This window comes from Malaclemys terrapin, chromosome 2 (genome assembly GCF_027887155.1).
Source record: "Malaclemys terrapin pileata isolate rMalTer1 chromosome 2, rMalTer1.hap1, whole genome shotgun sequence".
Taxonomy (NCBI): Eukaryota; Metazoa; Chordata; order Testudines; family Emydidae; genus Malaclemys; species Malaclemys terrapin.
The window spans coordinates 172,648,261-172,668,602 of NC_071506.1; the positions used below are offsets into that span (position 1 = coordinate 172,648,261).

The 20,342-nt window shown below is 40.7% G+C and overlaps 1 protein-coding gene across 2 annotated transcripts in view; it reads right to left on the reverse strand.

Annotated features, from left to right (window-relative positions):
• Positions 1 to 2,551: 2,551 nt before the first annotated feature.
• STX17 (syntaxin 17) overlaps positions 2,552 to 20,342 on the reverse strand; it is a 99,225-nt gene continuing 81,434 nt past the window's right edge. For both annotated transcript variants that reach the window (XM_054019710.1, XM_054019709.1), the window contains exons 5-8: positions 13,735 to 13,853; positions 13,604 to 13,654; positions 5,600 to 5,686; positions 2,552 to 4,879 (exon numbers count right to left, since the gene is read on the reverse strand). In XM_054019710.1, coding sequence (XP_053875685.1) covers positions 4,640 to 4,879; positions 5,600 to 5,686; positions 13,604 to 13,654; positions 13,735 to 13,853 — 497 coding nt within the window. In that variant the 3' untranslated portion in view covers positions 2,552 to 4,639. The remainder of the gene's footprint in view (positions 4,880 to 5,599; positions 5,687 to 13,603; positions 13,655 to 13,734; positions 13,854 to 20,342) is intronic.

A 20,342-nucleotide genomic window follows, 5' to 3' on the forward strand; every position in this document is an offset into this window, starting at 1 on the left:
CTTGGGCTCAGTAGCAGTCAGTTCCACAGGTGAATTATGCAAGAGGGCAAAAAGTGTTCCCTGATATCAGTTCTAAGTTGATTTGCCTGTCAGGTTACTTGAATGTTCCTTTAGTCTTGTATTAGTCAGGGTAAATAGGAGCTGCCAATTTACCTGTTCTGTAGTATTCTTTTATATGTCTCATGTTTCTTCTCTAAATAGCCCTACTCTTTTCAATACCTCCTCAAATGGAAGTTTTTTTCTTCAGCTAATAATTTTCATTGTCAATTTGATCCCCTTTTATGTCTGATATATATATTTTAGATGAGTCACCAAAACTGAACACTGTATTCCACCTAAAAGGCATCCTTTTGATTTACAGAACGGCATTTTAATATTTTTGTTTCTCTTATTTGTGCAGCTTACAATTTTCTGTACCAGTCACCTAGTTCCACTTTGGTTAAGCTTCTTTGGAATAAGTTCTGCTTCTCCCCAAACTCACTTACCATGGATGCCTTGCCTCAAATTTAAACCACTCCTCTTTATACCATCTTCTCAAAAAACTTGGGAACCTCTGAAGTTATCTGTTGAGCAGACCTTGTATTTCTCCAGTGCACTTCAGCAAGCACTACCCCAGCAGCCCTGACCCTGAATTTTTTCCTAATCTAAATGTAATTTCCAGGCCCTCCTCTACCTTTCTAGGTGATTATTAAGGATATGTAGCATGAGTGCAAGCCCTTGCCTACCACTGGAAGTTTTGAGAGATCCTTCCCCCCCCCCCTTGTAGTGAAGTCACCAAATGATTCTCCTGGTTGCCACAGCCCTAGATATCACTACTACTAAATCCTCTGTCCCCTGGCTTCTGCTTTGGTATCACCATCTCCTTTGTGAGGAATAATACAGATGGTCAGAGAGTAGATCCTAGCTGGGGGGAGTCTACCCTCCATTCACGATGGTCTCCACAATGTTCCAGTATGTTTTCTCTATATAATGGTTCTGGTGCTGTGCTACTGGCTGGGAGCTGCTGTACTGAGGTATGAGGCACATGAGCTACCTGCACTAAGGATATGCATGTGTCACTTCAGTACATAGCAACCATGTAGTCCTACATCCTCTGTGCAGTAAACAGAGTAGCCCAAACCCTCATGAATCTGGTTGAGTATTTTTTTAACCGCTGTTGGCAATGCTGCTGCTGTTACACTTTGGCTACAAAATGCCACGCATGTCATGGGTTCTACCATAACCAAACAAGAATCAGGGAGCCTGCCTTCAAGAACTCCTAACCCCAAGGACAGACAATCGGGGTTAAGGAGAAGGGGAAACAATACTGTCTGTACAGATCAGGTACATTGTCTATAAGCAACATTGCAGATGTTGCTCTTTAGTGGATATTTTAACATGAAGGAGGAGGCTGAGCTCAGGTAACATGCATGGAAGGCACCACATAGGTGACACTAGTTATGCACACTTCTGAATTTCAACATTAATGTACAGCATAAATATAGAGCACATCGTGGTGAGCCTCTACGCAGATGCACAATGTGATGAAAAACACTTCAGGCACTGTGTCCATCCACCATTACATTTCAGTGGTTTAGATATTTTCCTCAGGTGAAGACAATAGCAAATGATACTTTCCTAATTCAACAAAAGGTTGTTTTAAATATTAATACACAGAATAGTGTTTTGAATTATTAAAATAATTACTTGAAAAAAGTAGTAATCCATTAGATCCTGTAAAGGAAATACAGAATGCCACTCTAAATAAAAATATCGCTCTTCAGAAAATGAAGGCAAAAACCCTTATTTAGTCTGGGGAAAAGTGCCTGGCTTGTAGTCTAGATATTTCTTAGTGTCCATGGAAAATTAAATGTTAATTTGGCTACTTCAGGGAGCCCACATTTGTCCTTCTATGCAAATAAACTTTTTTTTTTCTCAAGTCAATGTTTATAGTGTTGCAGGTTTAACAGTATTCTAAGTTCTGCATACATACAAAATGTAATGAAAAGACAGTTTGTTTACTGCATTTTGCTGCTTCTAAAAATATGAATAATTTTGGCCATAAAGTGAGAACCTATTAAACTGAGTTTGTATGCAACAGTACAATGAATAGTGTGGTGCAAAAAGACTACATTTCTATAGCTACAGACTGTTACGGTACTACCACACCTTCATCAAATTTTCATCCCATGTAAAATAGTATGTAGTGGTTCCGTAGTGTACGGAAGGAAAGTAAATGTGTCCCATGAAAGTCCTACAACAAACAATGGCTTCTAGTTAATTAAAAAAAAATTGAAAAGTAGGAAAAGTTTAAAGGTAAAGACTATTAGATAAGGAAGGAAACAGCCTAGTGTAACAGTTATTACAAGCCCATCAGCAGTGTTTACAGTCACAGTTCATGCATTTAAAGAAAGTATTTAAGTGTCATGAGCAAATGAGCTAGATGACTCAGGAGGTCCTTTCCCCTCTGCCTGGTTCTATAAATGTAGGCACTTTAGCTTCTACTATGCAGTTTTGTCAATTTATATTTTAGTGATTACTTGTGAAAACCATCCTTGTACACACAGGCTCAGGGAAGCAAAGTCTTACTTAACAGACATCTGCACATTTGGGTTCACATTTTTATTTTACATGTAATTCATAAATTATGTAATTAAGAAATACCCTATACAGGAAACTTGTGCTCAAACGAACAGTTGCTTACAATATTTAGGCACCAAAACCCATAATCCCACCATTAGAAGACAATTATTTCCACAGACTGTGCCAAATCCTGGGTTGAGTGGAGCTCCATTTTTGTTGTTGTTAAATGTGATGCAGTGGCAATTCTCTGCTGGGCTATGGAACACCGAACCACATTGTGTAATAGAACTCCACTTAAGTAACCATTTTTTAGAGGTTTATTTTGTACAGTCAAACAGGTCTCAGGAAAATGAGACCACTGGAGATCTTAAAGAAGCAATGGCATAGCTTGTGTTTTCCCACAAGGCTCTAACAGCAGTGCTGGAATGGGGATGGCAAACACAGATTACCACTATTGACTATCCAGGGTTGGGTGAAATTAAAAACTTGTTAAAAGCCATATATTTAAAGATGGGAGGTGCTGAGAGGTCCTAGTGAAAATCAAGCAAACAGGATAAATGAACAGCAGCTCTCCAGGGGAAGACAGTATCACAGGCTAGGAAAAGAGCTAACTACCCATATTGGCAGCTGTGAGCAAGAATGCTATGGAGAACACCAGCAAACCTTGAGTCCTGGAGGAATGCTATGCTGAGCTAAAAGTCTACTAAGAATAAAGAACAGAGCCTGGCAGAAGTGATCCAGTGGAAACTGAAGAAAGAACTAAACAGCTCTGTGGCTGGAGAGAGCAAGAAGCATACCTGACCAGTCCATACATAAGCATTAGGTGAACCCCCCCACATCTGAACTACATCAACATTACTGAAACTGTGATCAGATCACCGAATGATGGCACCACTTGACAAGTTACTGGTGAGTTCATCAGGATTGCCAGCTTCACAGTCCTTTGTCTTCCAGATGTGATAGTTGTATGTCACAAAGTGACACTAAATCCCCACTACAGCTTCGCTGAATAGGTGGAATGGGAATAAAGGACTGAGGAGTTGACATTGCTATAAACAGCAGCCAATGTCTTTGCTGAATGATCGTCTGTCCTGTCCCACCACTGTTTTGATGGAGGCAGGCTGTGAACAAGACATGGAGGAAAAAGGGAGAAGAGCACCTGAGCAAGGTGCTTCTTAAACAGGCGGCAGCGGATTAACCCCACAAAGCAGCTTTCAAAGCCAGGCTGGGAGGAGAACAGTCAAGGAATGCTACCTCTCCTAGCACAAGCAATCCCCCGGCGTGTATGGGTTTTTTTGTTTTTTGGCTGTTTGAAGAGGGAGAGAAGGGCCTGGATTTGAAAAAAAACAAAAACAAACAAAAAACCAGCTGGATTTGGAAGACATGGATAAAAAAGAAAGATAGAAAAAATAACTTTTCTTTAAAAAGAGCAGAGTGAATTTAGTGCTCTGGAAAGGGAGGGGAGCAGCGCCACTACTTTGGTTTAGTTTGATAATGCAAGCAGATGCTGGGTTTACTTAAGCTTTCACCACAGCTGAAACAATGCGATTTAACCTTAACCCTCAGGCCCCATTGCCAGCCTGTACATCTGTTTAGGCAAGCAAAGACAGCCACACCAGACTCTATGGGGGCTTGGGCATACAAATAAATGAAGAGTAAAACCAGGTCATTTTTAACATTTGACCAGAACCAAATTGTGAAGTTTAAAAGACGGAGAGGCGTACTAAGCTTTGAAATCACTTAGTAAAAGTGCTCCAAACCTTAGGGCCCCTCAGTTTTTCTAGTAAAAATGCTCCAAAGCCTTTCATTATTTGTTCTGGATTCTCAACTAAACCCACTTCAGTATCATCATACAAAATAAGGGGTGAATCTGGCACACAACCCATTATTCATTAGGGCTGCATATTTCTTTATGATGAAAACGTATTCCTTACGGCTTTCAAAATTACAGGACTGACAGTACTTATCTCACCTCCCACTTCACCGCTCAACAGACTTATGTTCAAAGTGAAGATTGCATATCTGTCGTCATCACTGGAACTATTACTTCCAGTCCTAGTCATACTGAAATCTTACTTCAGCTGGATTTTTTGTCACTTTGACTAGGGAGGTCTGGACAGCTGGAAGAGAGCTCCTCAATCATTTTCTGTTTTCTTCTCTGTATCAATTTTCCACCTGTGAAGCCCAATACCCCACCACCAAGTGCAGCTGCAATTCCTGCCACTTTGAAGCCTGCGAGGAGACCAATAGGACCCCCCACCACTCCACCGATGAGTGCACCTGCCACAGGCAAAGCTGCCAGCTTATATTTTGCAGCCTGTAAAAAAAAAAAAAATCTGTTTAGAACACACCTGTGGTGATGTGCATTTTCCCCTCATTACTCTTGGCAATACACCCCTAATTCTCGGTTCATAAATAAACCTTACAAATCACATTTTTTTAAAAATACACTATTCCACAGTAAGAGAGAATGTGCCATAACTGCTTCAAACTTGAGCTATCCCATGTGTGTAGTAGGAAAACAGATCATTGCTATTGGTTGATAATATTTGCAATATAATATTCCACTGTCTGGCCTACATAATTAAAACAAATGTAAGAATTGTAATCTGCCCAGAAACTTTCCAGTAACATGCGATGCTATATTTGTGGGTTAACAACAACTATTAGTGATATAAATGTGGTTTAGTATCACAGCAGCATGTGTCCCAGGTATCCTTTCATTTCACACTCATTTGACTCTTATGAGCCAATCATTTAACACTCTGCTGCCTGTTTTTGCAGGTATTCCATTGAAAGAAGCAGCAGAACAACCTTATAATGAGGCTTTAGGTCAGAGAAATTCTTTTCTGGCAGACTGGATGTAATAGAACATTACAAGAGATTGATTTTTTTTTCACTACCTATGTGTCATTTCTTCCTTATTTCCTTAATTGCTGGTTCCCTCAGCATTAAAGACGGCAGATCAATTGGGTTAATACAGAAGATTGCTGGGAGGCAGAGTACCATTGATTCAGCAGCGGGAATAGAGCCCTACCTTCCCCAAGTTTTTGGTTCCCTCTTCAACATTCACAGCAGCACTGTTGACATGGTCTTCAATCCTGTCAATCTTCTCCTGCTGATACTAGATGCAAAGGAATTATGAGTGAGGTTACCTGCTGGGAAGCAGCAGTAAGCCAATACACACTATTTTAATGCCTGTAATCAGGGCCCCACAGCAGCTTTCATCTGCTACACACTGTAGCCTTGCAGCCTTAATGGTAGTTCATTAATAGCATCTGATAAACCAAGCTGAAAGTACAAAACCACTTACAAAAAGGAATTTAACTATTAGGTAATAAAATGGAGTGCTATTAGACAGAGTATTGATACGGTTAAAGAAAGAGCAAACGAAAATGTATTCTTATTTAATCTACTGTTATATGAATGGATGAATTTGCATCTCAGGGAAAAATCCAATAAATCCAAACAAGCATTTATTCTTCATGCCGAGTTTCATACTCAAAACAATTCCTTTTCTAATAAGAGAGGATACAAGGCAGGCACACATTGTATGACACACAACATTTCATTGATGGATTAAAGAAATCCCAAAAGCCATGTTTTACCTATGAAACTATCTTACGATAACGTAACCCTACAGATCTAATCTCACGACTATGCTGAAAATACACTGAAATTGCACATCCATCCTATGCTTTATGTTTGTTTAACTTATGCAAAAATGCTCCACTTTCCCCAGTCAGTCACAGTCTTACTGCGAGCCCCCTTGAGCTTTCGGTGAGCAGCTTCCCTCAGCTGCTATTTGGAAATGAGATACTTCTTCCCCTCATTTGTAAACCGCAGCAGGACCCCAGCCTCATTCCGTCACAAAGCACAATGGGCTGTCCAGCATACAGTTTAAAATGTTCTGAATTTAAGATCTCTGCTCAGAACAAGCTTTGTTTCACTCTTTCTAGCACAATGGCTGAGCCCAGTTCTGTCAGACGTGGTGTAATGAATGTCTGTGGCAAACACCCATGCCTTTCCAGCCTCTGGAGTACTAGACACTACAGAAATGCATTTTTTTTAATTACAGTTTAACTAAACAGCAGGTACAGGAAAGGGTAGATTCTTACAACATATGACATAATTCACATAATAATGGGAATTGATGGTCTTGTGACTAAGTGGGAATCAGGCGCTGAGTTTATAGTCCAAGCTCTGCCACAGACTTTGAGACCTGGGAAACTAATTTATTTAAAACAAAATTAATTTAATAGAAGTTGATTTTATAGAAATCGATTTGATACAGTCGATTGTGTGTGTCCCCACCAAGCGCATTAAGTTGGCGGAGTGCGTCCACAGTACCAAGGCTAGCGTCAACTTTCGGAGCATTGCACTGTGGTAGCTATCCCACAGTTCCTGCAGTCTCTTGGAATTCTGGGTTGAGCTCCCAATGCCCGATGGGGCAAAAACATTGTCGCGGGTGGTTCTGGGTACATGTCGTCAGGCCCCCCTCCCTCCGTGAAAGCAAAGGCAAAAAATCGTTTCTCGCCTTTTTTCCTGGGTTACCTGTGCAGACAACATACCATGGCAAGCATGGAACCCACTCAGCTCACTGTATGTCTCCTGGGTGCTGCTGGCAGACGCGGTATTGCAGTGCTACACAGCAGCATCCCCTTGCCTTGCCGACGGTGCAATACGACTGCTAGCCGTCATCATTGTCCCGTGTGTGCTCCTGGCCAACCTCGGTTAGGTTGGTCGGGGGTGCTTGGGCAGACCCGGGTGCTGCTGGCCGGCCTCGGTGAGGTTGGTCGGGGGCGCCTGGACAAAAATGGGAATGACTCCAGGTCATTCTCTTCTTTAAGTTTCATCTAATGGAGATTCAGTCCTGCCTGGAATATCATGCCAGCTGGAGGCTTCTGCCTCAGGCTGCTCTCCCAGTCGGTAGCACCGCGCGGTCGCACCTGCCCCAGCCTACCCCTTGCTCCCATCGCTCATGAAGCCGGGACAGTAGTAAGGAGCAGTTCAACTATAGGCTGAGCAAGTGCAGAATGGTGGTAGAATGTGCCTTTGGACATTTAAAAGCTCGCTGGCGCAGTTTACTGACTCGGTTAGACCTCAGCAAAAGCAATATTCCCATCGTTATTACTGCTTGCTGTGTGCTCCACAATATCTGTGAAAGTAAGGGGGAGACATTTATGATGGGGTGGGAGGCTGAAGAAAATCTCCTGGCCGCTGATTACGCGCAGCCAGACACCAGGGCAGTTAGAAGAGCACAGCAGGGCGCGCTGTGCATCAGAGAAGCTTTGAAAACCAATTTCATCACTGGCCTGGCTACGGTGTGAAAGTTCTCTTTGTTTCTCCTTGATGAAAACCCGCCCCCTTGGTTCACTCTACTTCCCTGTAAGCCAACCGCCCTCCCCTCCCCCCTTTGATCTCCGCTTGCAGAGGCAATAAAGTCATTGTTTCAAATTCATGCATTCTTTATTAATTCGTCACACAAATGGGGGGATAACTGCCAAGGTAGCCCAGGAGGGGTGGGGAAGGAGGGAAGCACAGGGGTGGGGTAGTTGTAGGGGCAGCCCCTAGAATGGCATGCAGCTCATCATAGAAGCGGCACATGTCTGGGGCTCTGACCCGGACTGGCCATTTGCCTCTCTGGTATGCTTGCCTGAGCTGCTTAAGTTTCACGCGGCACTGCTGCGGGTCCCTGTTATAACCTCTGTCCTTCATGCCCTTGGAGATTTTTTCAAATATTCCGGCATTTCGTCTTTTGAAATGGAGTTCGGATAGCATGGATTGGTCTCCCCATACAGCAATCAGATGCAGTACCTCCCGTTCAGTCCATGCTGGAGCTCTTTTGCGATTCTGGGACTCCATGGTCACCTGTGCTGATCAGCTCGCCACACTGGCCAAACAGGAAATGAAATTCAAAAGTTCACGGGGCTTTTCCTGTGTACCTGACTAGTGCATCTGAGTTGAGAGTGCTGTCCAGAGCGGTCACAATGGAGCACTCTGGGATAGCATCCAGAGGCCAATACCGCCAAATTGCGTCCACGCTACCCCAAATTCGACCCAGCAGGGTCAATTTCAGCGCTAATCCCCTCATCGGGGAAGAGTACAGAAATCAATTTTAAGAGCCCTTTAAGTCGACAAAAATGGCTTCATTGTGTGGACAGGTGCAGGGTTAAATCGATCTAATGCTGCTAAATTCATAGTGTAGACCAGGGCTCAGTTTCCTTGTTTAAAGGAATAGAGAATACTTTCTCTTCAAGTGCTTTGAGATCCTTGGATGGAACACATAATAGAACAGCAAGGTACTGTCAATATGTATTTCATTTTACAGCAGTATCTCAGGCACACAAACTCAGGGTTCATATTTCTCTGCCACTTTTAACAGAAGAGCAACAACAGTTCTGAGAAGATGGTGTTCCGTCTCCACCTCCTCCTGCTCTCTCTCCATCTCCCACCTCGTTTCTCTTACTTTGACTGCTTTCCCAGAAAATATCACAGCATCACATATGCACGGTTATGGCTCAAGTCCTGGTTTAGAAATAATGAAGTCACATCTAAATGTCTGAAAATCCTATAGGTATCAATCCTCCAAAGATGCTGAGTGTGCTAACCTCCACTGAAGTCACTGTATAGAGGTCAGGCCCATATTATGCATGAGCAGTGCATAATTTTCCACTTAAAAAAACCCCTGTGTATTGAGATGTGCACCCAATAACAATAGTTTTAACCACTGATAACTGACTAGGGTGCCATGTTTGGAGGGCTTTCCACCCACGTGTTTTTACACATACAGCCAGATGGAAAGAGATACTGACCATTAACGATGCATTACTGACTTAACCTAAATTGTTATAAGACTCTCAAACCAATTTAAAAGCATCCTCATAAGGGAGTTGAACCAATTTAACCAAACAATTTCTAAAACCATGTAAATTAAATCAGTAGAATTTCTGTGCATACACAATCTATCATGAAGCAGGGGGAAGACAGAATAGATGGCACATTTGTGCGCATACAGAGTTTCATTCTTCTCTTCTATGAGATGTTGTGGTGGAATGTGGGTGAAACTTCAGATCCTTTCCTGAAGTTCTGACTAAGTAAGCAAAAACACAAATCTTGTTCAGTGGAGTCTCTCTTGTCCTTCTCATCACAACCTGAAATGCTGAGACTGTGTGGAAACCCAGTAGGAAAACTGTTGTACTTCCTGCTCTAATGTTCACACTCTCTAATGGTTAGTATGATGCAAACGGAACCTGACAAAGGAATTTGGATTGAAAACTATCCCTATCAGCAGCTTCTGTGTTGGCAAAAATTAAAGACTATGGAGCAGCTAGCAGTAGTTTCTTTGAAGTAAGGGGACTCAAGATACAAAGAAAAATTGCCTAGAAAGGATCAGAATCAACAGGGCTCAATGGTCAAGATGCATGCAGCATGGAAGCTGTTGATACACAGAGAGAATAGCATTAGTGTCTGTTATTCCTCAGCAAGCTTCACAGACCTCCTCATGGTGAGGCAATTAAGCATGTTAAGCCAGTGCTATTGAATGCTCCTAATTGCTGCAACATGGTGCTTGGAAACCAAGGGTAAAGAGGGGGCCCTCCTTAAAACTCACTCCTCGAGAATTTAATGTAAATCTTTATCCTGAAAACCTCATGAGGGCTTTCAATACAGTAATGCAGTGTAACATGACAACGTTCTTAAATGGTCACTGTCAAGATAGACAGTGGATAGTAAAGCAAATTCCTTACCCCTGTTATTAATAGCTTAGATGATTAAAGGTCATTTAGCACCAATCAATTAGCACATGTTCCTGTTCCTCACTTAACAAAATGGAAGTTTTATCTATTGACCTCAGGGGCCTGATCCTCACACTACTGATTTTTATTCTTCTTCTTTTTCTTCAAAGGTTATTCTTAAATCTAGATTTCAAAAAAAGGGGGGAATCTGACTTTAGTGGGAGTTCAGATATAAAAGGAATGCAGGACCAATCCCAAGAGGTTGGGTCTAGCTTTTGTACTGTTATCTCCCCCACACGCCTATATTTTAGTGAAATGCATAAGGATGTGTGCGCATATGTATACATACTATTTAAGAATGATGGTAAGTGCCAGATTGACAGACTTGAAAACGTGAGTTCTCTACAGTATTTATCCATACATGAGATACAGCACAGACATCAACAGTGCAAACTTCCCTCACAGCCTTGAAAACTTGATTAGGAAGGACCATTCTATGACTCCATTCAGTCACTGTCATTTTCCTGAAGCTACTAACAGGGGCAAAATGTGATACGACTTCTGTGCCCTAATAAGTGGGCTGAGACAATTTCATATTAGGCTGCTGAATAGCTGTTAAATTGCAGCAACTTAGTCTGACTTCAAATCAGTGACAGAAGTCTTCACCATCTCTTTACCAATTACACTGGCCTACAATTTTTGAGAAGTCGTCTGCTTCAGAGATAAAATGTGCTATTTATTATGTATTTTGATGTGCTGAATTCAAATATGACAATTAAAACAACTGATTGGCTACTGTTTCTAAGATATTTAAGTTTTTACATTTTATGGCTATGTATATTGTGTAGATAATAGAGTTTAAATCATAAATTGTAAACCTAGGTCTTTTCATGTGTTTATGGTTGCTTTACATGATAATATTTCATCTGTCCTGTTTATGTAACACTTTAAAAATCAGCAAAAGGGTTATATAAATAAAATTGATTATGAAACAAAAGGCAAAAAACTATTATGTACATAGTTTAGTCCTATTCAGTGTCTACTCGGCGCTTCTTGGCTTGTCTCTTGTATTCATTAAATGGAGCATCTCTTGTCACTGTCCAGCAATAGTCTGCAAGCATTGATGGGCTCCATTTGCCCTGACAGCATTTCTCCATTGTTGCAATGTCCTGGTGAAATCACTCGCCGTGCTCGTCGCTCACTGCTCCACAGTTCGGTGGAAAAAAAATCTAGATGAGAGTGCAAAAAAATGTATCTTTAGTGACATGTTGCAACCAAGGCTTTTGTATGCCTTGAGGAGGTTTTCCACCAACAACCTGTAGTTGTCTGCCTTGTTGTTTCCAAGAAAATTTATTGCCACTAACTGGAAGGCTTTCCATGCCGTCTTTTCCTTGCCACGCAGTGCATGGTCAAATGCATCATCTCGAAGAAGTTCACGAATCTGAGGACCAACAAAGACACCTTCCTTTATCTTAGCTTCACTTAACCTTGGAAATTTTCCACGGAGGTACTTGAAAGCTGCTTGTGTTTTGTCAGTGGCCTTGACAAAGTTCTTCATCAGACCCAACTTGATGTGTAAGGGTGGTAACAAAATCTTCCTTGATTCAACAAGTGGTGGATGCTGAATACTTTTCCTCCCAGGCTCCAATGACTGTCGGAGTGGCCAATCTTTCTTGATGTAGTGGGAATGTCTTGCACGACTATCCCGTTCGCAGAGAAAACAGCAGTACTTTGTGTATCCAGTCTGCAGACCAAGCAAGAGAGCAACAACCTTCAAATCACTACAAAGCTGCCACTGATGTTGGTCATAGTTTATGCACCTCAAAAGTTGTTTCATGTTGTCATAGGTTTCCTTCATATAGACTGCATGACCAACTGGAATTGGTGGCAAAACATAGCCATTATGCAGTAAAACAGCTTTAAAACTCGTCTTCGATGAATCAATGAACAGTCTCTACTAATCTGGATCATGAACGATGTTGAGGGCTGCCATCACACCATCGATGTTGTTGCAGGCTACAAGATCACCTTCCAGGAAGAAGAATGGGAGAAGATCCTTTTGACGGTCACGGAACATGGAAACCCTAACATCACCTGCCAGGAGATTCCACTGCTGTAGTCTGGAGCCCAACAGCTCTGCCTTACTCTTGGGTAGTTCCAAATCCCTGACAAGGTCATTCAGTTCACCTTGTGTTACGAGATGTGGTTCAGAGGAGGAGGATGGGAGAAAATGTGGGTCCTGTGACATTGATGGTTCAGGACCAGAAGTTTCATCCTCTTCCTTGTCTGACTCAAGTGAGAATGATTCTGATGCATCAGGAACCAGCAGTCCTTCTCCGTGGGGTACTGGGCGTATAGCTGATGGAATGTTTGGATAATGCACAGTTCACTTTTTCTTCTTTGACACACCGTTCCCAGCTGGAGGCACCATGCAGAAGTAACAATTGCTGGTATGATCTGTTGGCTCTCTGCAAATCATTGGCACTGCAAAAGGCATAGATTTCCTTTTCCTGTTCAACCACTGGTGAAGATTTGTTGCACAAGTGTTGCAGCATATGTGTGGGGCCCACCTCTTGTCCTGATCTCCAATTTTGCAGCCAAAATAAAGGTGATAGGTTTTCTTAACCATAGTGGTTATACTGCGCTTTTGTGATGCAAAAGTCACTTCACTACAAACATAGCAGAAGTTATCTGCACTGTTCACACAAGTACGAGGCATCTCTGCTCACTTTGGCTAAACAGAAATGTGTCCCTTTGCAAAAATCAAACACTGACAAATAAGAGAGCATGACACTGTATGATTTCTAGAGCTGATATAGGGCAATTTGTTCAGCAGAGTGATGTAAGCTTCGTTATGATTGCATCATCCATGACTTCTAGGAATAACATGATGCAATTCATATCATGTATGACGCAATACCAGCTTCAGATTGCATCATTCATTGTTTTGCCTAAAAAGCAAGTACTGTCCAAACCCAGTCATAGATTTATTCATAGATCCAGTCAAAGATGTATTTTAGTCATTTCTGGTTTAAATTGAGATCTCTTCCCTTTATAACTCACTTATCCTCCGCCATTCCCAAATCAAGGGTCGTATATACTGACCCAATAGCATATCTTGAAAACTAGAGCCAATCAACAATTTGAAGCATCATTTTCGTTCTCAGTGACCCAGAATTAGTGAAGTTTGACTACATTTATTTCAGAAGCATTTTGGCTGTAGAGCAGTGAATTATTTGAGCCACCCAGTCCCCTAGCCTTTGTCTTTATCAATTCTTTATCTAGAGTTTTAGATTAATACTTACATTGACTAGTAAAGAGAAGTCAGTCACCAGCTGGCTGAGTTGAATCAAGTCCTACAAATAAAAAATGATTTCTTATGTATTTGCTTAAAGAAAATGAACTTAAATGGTAATATAAGGGAGCTCCAATGTACCTCTTCTAAAGTTTCCCATGATTCAGCAGCATTTTCATCGTGAGGAATTTCAGGGAGTGGGGAGTACATCTGGATAAAACTCTGAGAAGTGTCCACAGCTCCAGTGTTATACAAAGGCTCTGAGTGAAAACATGATATTTATAAATGCATGTATTCAATTAGAAAACAGGCTGCAAAAAATTTGTCTTCCCAGATCTTAATATTACTTGAGGATAACATGACAACTGACCCAATTCAAGCCAGACAATAGCCCTAAAAAGTTTATACAAGCGAAGTTCTATTCTGAACACCACAGATCTTATTTAAAAAATTGTTCTCCCCCCCCCCCAAATATTAAATTTCTTAGAACAGACACACTCTCCAGATTTGTTCTGAAAACAATTATCAAATTATACTGCTTAATTCAGGTTTAATTAATTTTGTATGGATTGTGTATTTTAAAACTTAGCAAAAGAATCTAAAGCCTGGGATAAGCACTTTTTATTTATATATGATAGATATAAACAAATAATTCATGAAATCAGAGCGATGGTTCACATAGTTATGGTTAAGTGCACCATTTCTAGTCCATCTTTCCCACTCTGAGCCAGCAGGAACTAGGAAAGGATGGCTGCTGCAGAAGAAGAGCAATAAAACCCTGCTAATGCTAATAAGAGAGTAGTAGAGTGTTGCTCAATTCTAAACCCTAAGACCAGGTAGATAACAGCACCATGATCATAACAATGGCTTTTAAAAGGTTGAAAGTATGGAAGAGGGATCCTCAAATACAGATATTGCCTTTCCTCTCCATATACACACACACATACAAAGGAACACAGATGTGGGGCAGAGGGAGACATGGGATGGTATTGCAAGGAACAGCTAGAAAGGTCACTTTATAAAGTAAAGTAATCGACCAGAACCTTGTGCATTTCTTTTACGTCAACGGTACTTTGTAAGCGATACAACGGAGACTGAACAAGATATGCTTCCAAAACCTTCATAACAAATTCAGGTTTTATTCAAAGCAATGATAATAGTGAACTCTAGTTCTTTTATTCCCCTAATGTTAAGGTTTTTACCCTTCTCTCAATAATTCCATATTAAGTCTTTTATATAGTGTAACTGTGGAAATAAAACTAAATTGATACTTAGTTTTAGAAGGAGGCATAGCCTAGTGATCTGAGCACAAGGTAGGGAGCTAAGAAGCAGGCTGGGATCCAACACTGGATACCTTTGTGGCCATGGGAAAGTCACTTAGGACCCAATTTTTCAAAGATTGTGATCACCAAGTTCTCATTGGCTTTAGCTGGAGTTGTGAATGACCAGCTCTTCTGAAAAAAATCAAGCCATTTAACCTTTTGGTCAGTTTCCCTAATCATACAATTTGTGTAGCACGTCTGAAATAGCGCACTGTACAGTAGAAGAATTTCTGTGGTGTAATAAAAATCTCCAACAAATACACGTCAAACAATAAATACAGGCTCCCAAGATCTGTAAGATGACTAGCTCTGCCATATTATCTGCTTCAGACAACTCTGCAATATCATCAAGACATACTAGAAGGGGTGAAGTGTCAATTTTAAACCCTAAATTTTCTTGCTTTTGAAGGATTAAAGAGAAATATCAGCGATTAAATGAAGATGGAGGCAGTTTATTTACATTCTGATTAACATGCATATTGCTCTGGAAGCCTTAAAGCACTCTCTCTTCCTTCCCCACGTTAAAGAACAGTTAGCTACAGCAGCCTTATTGATTACATCCCTTTCCCATAGCTCCTCGGGCATGGACTGCCATTTACTATATTTTGCAAAGCACCTAGTACAATGAAGTTCTGACTTGGCTGAGACCACTAGGTACTACAATAATATAATATAAAAACTGGGGGGAGGGGGTGTTTGCAAAAAAATTAGAAATCAGATCTTTTATTTTAATTAGATTTTTGCTGATTGTCTTTTTTATTTACATGATTTTAAACAATAAACCTATTTGAAATTTAATTTTAAATTATGAGAACCTACATGTACTAATTTAAATTAAAAAAAAAAGTATGTTCTATCAATGAGCCTTCCTCAGATTTGAATGAGTTAAAGGGTGCTGCTTTTTTAATTATCTACAGAATCAGGACGAAACCACCAACTTTTGAAGTCAACTCAAGATTTATAAATATGTCATGAGAGCATGTGCTGCATTAAGAATCTATATTATTTTCACTCTTTACAATGGAGCACGTTATTTACTTTTTTCCAAACGTCTAAGTACTTCCAGTTTCTATTGTGCAGAAAAGCTTTTGCCTCAATCATTTTTGGTTTCAATTTTGGTAGCAGGTGCACAAAGAAAATTATCTTCCTTTGGACTAGTTCATTCAAAACTGAGAAACGAATAGGGAGTTGAAAAAGCAGGAAGGCTTGTTTTCCTCTTCCGTTCTATGAATAAAAACCAGGTGGGAGATGAAGGACATGGGGCCAGATTTTCAAAGGTATTTAGGTACCAAAAGATGCAGCTAGGTCTAGTCAGATTTTCAAAAATACCTAGGTAGGTGAGGCACCTGATTCCTATTGCTTTCAAGGCCCACTGATTTCAATGGTAGTTAGGGGCCTAAAGAGATTTTTGAAAGTCTGTGAATAGATTAGGTGCCTGTTATTTAGACACCCAAATACATTTGAAAATCTGGCCTATGGTGACCAGAAACAATCTGTCAATTCATCAACTACAGTTCAAACTGCCTTTGATAAATCAGATAGTTTTACATGCAAAATATGTTTTAATAAACTCTTTTTTTCTTATGTATCCAACACTTTTAAGGTGGTTTTATTTAACTCAAAAACAATTTTAAAATGTACATTTTAATTGAATTCCACATTTCCATTCAAATGCAGCTTGACGTGAATCCCAAATAAAAATTTATTGCCCAGTATATAAGAAACATGTCTCTCAACATTTTCTAACATTAAAAAAATTTCAAAATTAAGAAGCTGACTAGGTGTATGGAAAACTATAGAATTGCTTTAGTGTGCGCAGATATGGTGTGTCCTGCTGGTGTGCAAAAAATTAACCAAATTTTGCGTAAAGGCTATGTTTGGTTACAAATCAGAATGTTTAAAAATGGTTATCAACCAATGAGAATAAACCCTTCATTAGGCAAATAACTGAAACGTACACATCCAAAACAATCAATTATTTAAATTAAAGTTTGCTGCTTGGTGATTTAAATTATTCCATCCTGAAGGCAACTGTCACTAAAATAAAAGTTGTCAAGGCTGAATCCCCACTCTGTCACTCCGAGTGCAGGAAGTGGGGGCCTGCAAGGATGTTAAAAATTAATACTTGCCACTCCAGGCTTGTATTAAACTCCCAAGGTTACAGCTTTTTCTCTGACCTTGGCTTGGTAAACCCTACCACCACCCAAATGCAAAAAATCCTCTTTGAACCCAGGAAAGAGGACTTGGGAATTCCTCCCTGTGGGGTGCCCTCAAGCCCGGGGAAGAGCTGAGAAAGAAAAAGGAAATTAGCTGTGGCTATCAGCTAATCCAACAACATGCACAAACCTCTTAGAACACCAAAAATCTAATCCCTGTTTTTTAAAAAAAGTAAATTTTATTAAAAACAAAAAGGAAAAAAATATATCTGGAACTTAGGCTTTTTGATAGACCTTAAAAGAAACAATTACAAAAATTGAACACCCAAAATAGCTGTTCTTGGGGATTGAGCTTAAAGGTTACAAGCAAACAAAAGCATCAGGGGTTAGCACAGAGGAGATCCACAAGCCAAAATAAGAAATAAACCTGATGGTGTCTAACTAAACATTTCCTAATTTTACTTACATATCTGAAGCTCCAGATAAGTAGATTTGAGGTATGAATTGATAATCTATAATCAGACCTGGCTTAAAGCTGTTTACAGCATTACTGCTCCAAGTCCCTGCATCCCAGAGAACAACAGACAAAGGGAAAGTTTCTTTCCCAATTTTAAAAAGTTCTACCTTCCCATTGGCTCTTTTGGCCAGGTGCCCACTCCTTTTCTTTTACAGTCTGCTTGTTAACCCTTTACAGGTAAAGCAAGCAGAAAACAGACCAAGGGGGATTTTACAGCTAACTGGCTGGCTGGAGGTGTCCATCAAAGGGAGCTACTCCCCCTGCTCCCCTTCATGTATCACAAGAATCTTTCAAAAACAACTTTTACGAACTGCACTAATATACATATCCCATCGTATACACGGTATTGGGGGGGAAGGACGGTTCAAAATAGTGCTAATCTTGGGCCTAACAACCTTGACAGTTTAAATGTTTGCCTAGTAGCAAACAGTGCAGTTAAGGTTACATTCCCTGTGATTCAGACCTTAATGTTTTGTAAATGTACTTCGATTGCTTATACTAGGCTTGATCTCAGGCAGAGCTCTGTGAAGCTTAAAAACTTGTTTCTTCCACCAACAGAAGTTGGTGCCATAAGAGATATTACCTCACCCACCTTATCTCTGTCTCTTGCCCATGCCTGGCAGAATTAATTTTTTTATATATAATTTCAACAGATAATATCAATGGTTACTGTTAAGCCTTCCTTTCTATTTTTATCAATCTAAATTTTCAGTTACAGGAAATTATGGGGGTGGGGGACAGACAATTATTTAATGACAGTAGTTGTTGAGATTCAAAAAGTTAAAGCTTTATAACTGTTACATAAGAACGGCCATACTGGGTCACACCAAAGGTCCATCCAGCCCAGTATCCTGTCTTCTGACAGGTGTTTCAGAGGGAATGAACGGAACAGGTAATCTTCAAGTGATCCATCCCCTGTCACCCATTCCCAGCTTCTGGCAAAAAGACGTTGGGGACACCATCCCTGTCCATCCTGGCTAATAGCCATTGATGGACCTATCCTCCATGAACTTATCTAGTTCTTTTTCGAATCCTGTTATAGTCTTGGCCTTAACAACATTAAGATGCTCTGGCAAAGAGTTGCACAGGTTGACAGTGCATTGTGTGAAGAAATACTTTCTTTTGTTTGTTTTAAATCTACTGCCTATTAATTGCATTGGGTGACACCTAGTCTTATGAGAAGGAGCAAATAACACTTCCTTTTCACTTTCTCCACATCAGTCAAGATTTTATAGACCTCTATCATATCTAGGGTGACCAGACAGCAAATGTGAAAAATCGGGACAGGGTGTGGGGGGTAATAGGAGCCTAGATAAGAAAAAGATCCAAAAATCGAGACTGTCCCTATAAAATCTGGTCACCCTAATCATATCCCCCCTTAGTCATCTCTGTTAAAACACAATTTGTCAACGTCACGTTAAAATATACAATGAGAAATAGTTTAAGGATATTTACAAACAGCATTTTTCTTACTTTACCTATCTGTAAATTCTGATTATCCATGGAAATATTTTTTCCATCGGTTTGAATGTACAATGAAATTGATGCTTACCAATATTTCTCCAAAAAAATCTAATCCTTCCAATAATCACCACCCCTTGCAGAGTGTCAAATGTACAACATGTACATACAAACACATTTGGTAAAAAAATATTCCTTTCAAGGAACAGCAGTATTAAATATCTATTTGGGGGAAATGAGGAAAGTACCCCAGCTTTAAATAAAAGCACATATAACACATTAATGCCTCAGCAATACACACACACACAAAAAAAAAAAAAAAAAAAAAAAAAAAAACCACAATTGCCCAAGCGTCTCTGACTTAGTTCACATTGGTGCAACAGACCAAAGTTGTTTGCTTTCTGCCACGGATATACAGTAACTCCTCACTTAACGTTGTAGTTATGTTCCTGAAAAATGCAACTTTAAGTGAAACGATGTTAAGCGAATCCAATTTCCCCATAAAAATTAATGTAAATGGGAGGGTTAGGTTCTAAGGGGAAAAAAAATTGCCAGACAAAAGGCATTATATACATTTTAAACAAGCAATTTAATACTACATTCATCTTTGCTGAGTATGAAGCTTGGTTGAGGTGGTGGAGTCAGAAAGTGGAAGAGGGTGGATTGTCCGACTGCTCCTCTTGCTGAACTTTCTGAACATTTGGTGCAGGGCTGTGCTCCTCTCTGCTGTGTGCATGCGGGGCAGAGAGATGCAGCTGGCATTAAAGTGAATGGCAAAGCTCCTGTGCATTTCACAGACTTGCATGGGAGCAGGGCCAGGTTCTGTGCATCTCTACACTGCTTCTCCTTGCTACAGCGAAGCAGGTGCTGAAACGCTATTCCTGTCATTTGCTTTGGGCGGGCTGCCACCCCCTGTGTTCTTACCTCCCTCCAGCGAAGGGGGGCAGCAGATAAAACATTATTTATTCTGTAGCAAGACAGCAAGGCAGGGCCTCTGCTGTGCACCATCCGCAGCCGCTTTGCAGGCAGCTGGTGGCCTCGCAAACACTTGGTGTAGAGCCCTATTCCTGAGCAGGGCCGTTGGGCCAGAAAGCAACAGTAAATCGCTGGGGGGGGGGGGGTGAGTAGTGTGCACGTGCTGTGTGTTTACAAACATACTGTACAGTACTATAGTTGGGAGGTGCCCCTGCCTTACCCTACACAGCCCACTGGCACTGGAGATGGAGCAGGCAAGGAGGCTGAAGGTGCTGTAGGCTAGGAGAAGCACGTTGTGCAGCAGTGGCAGCTTCCCCT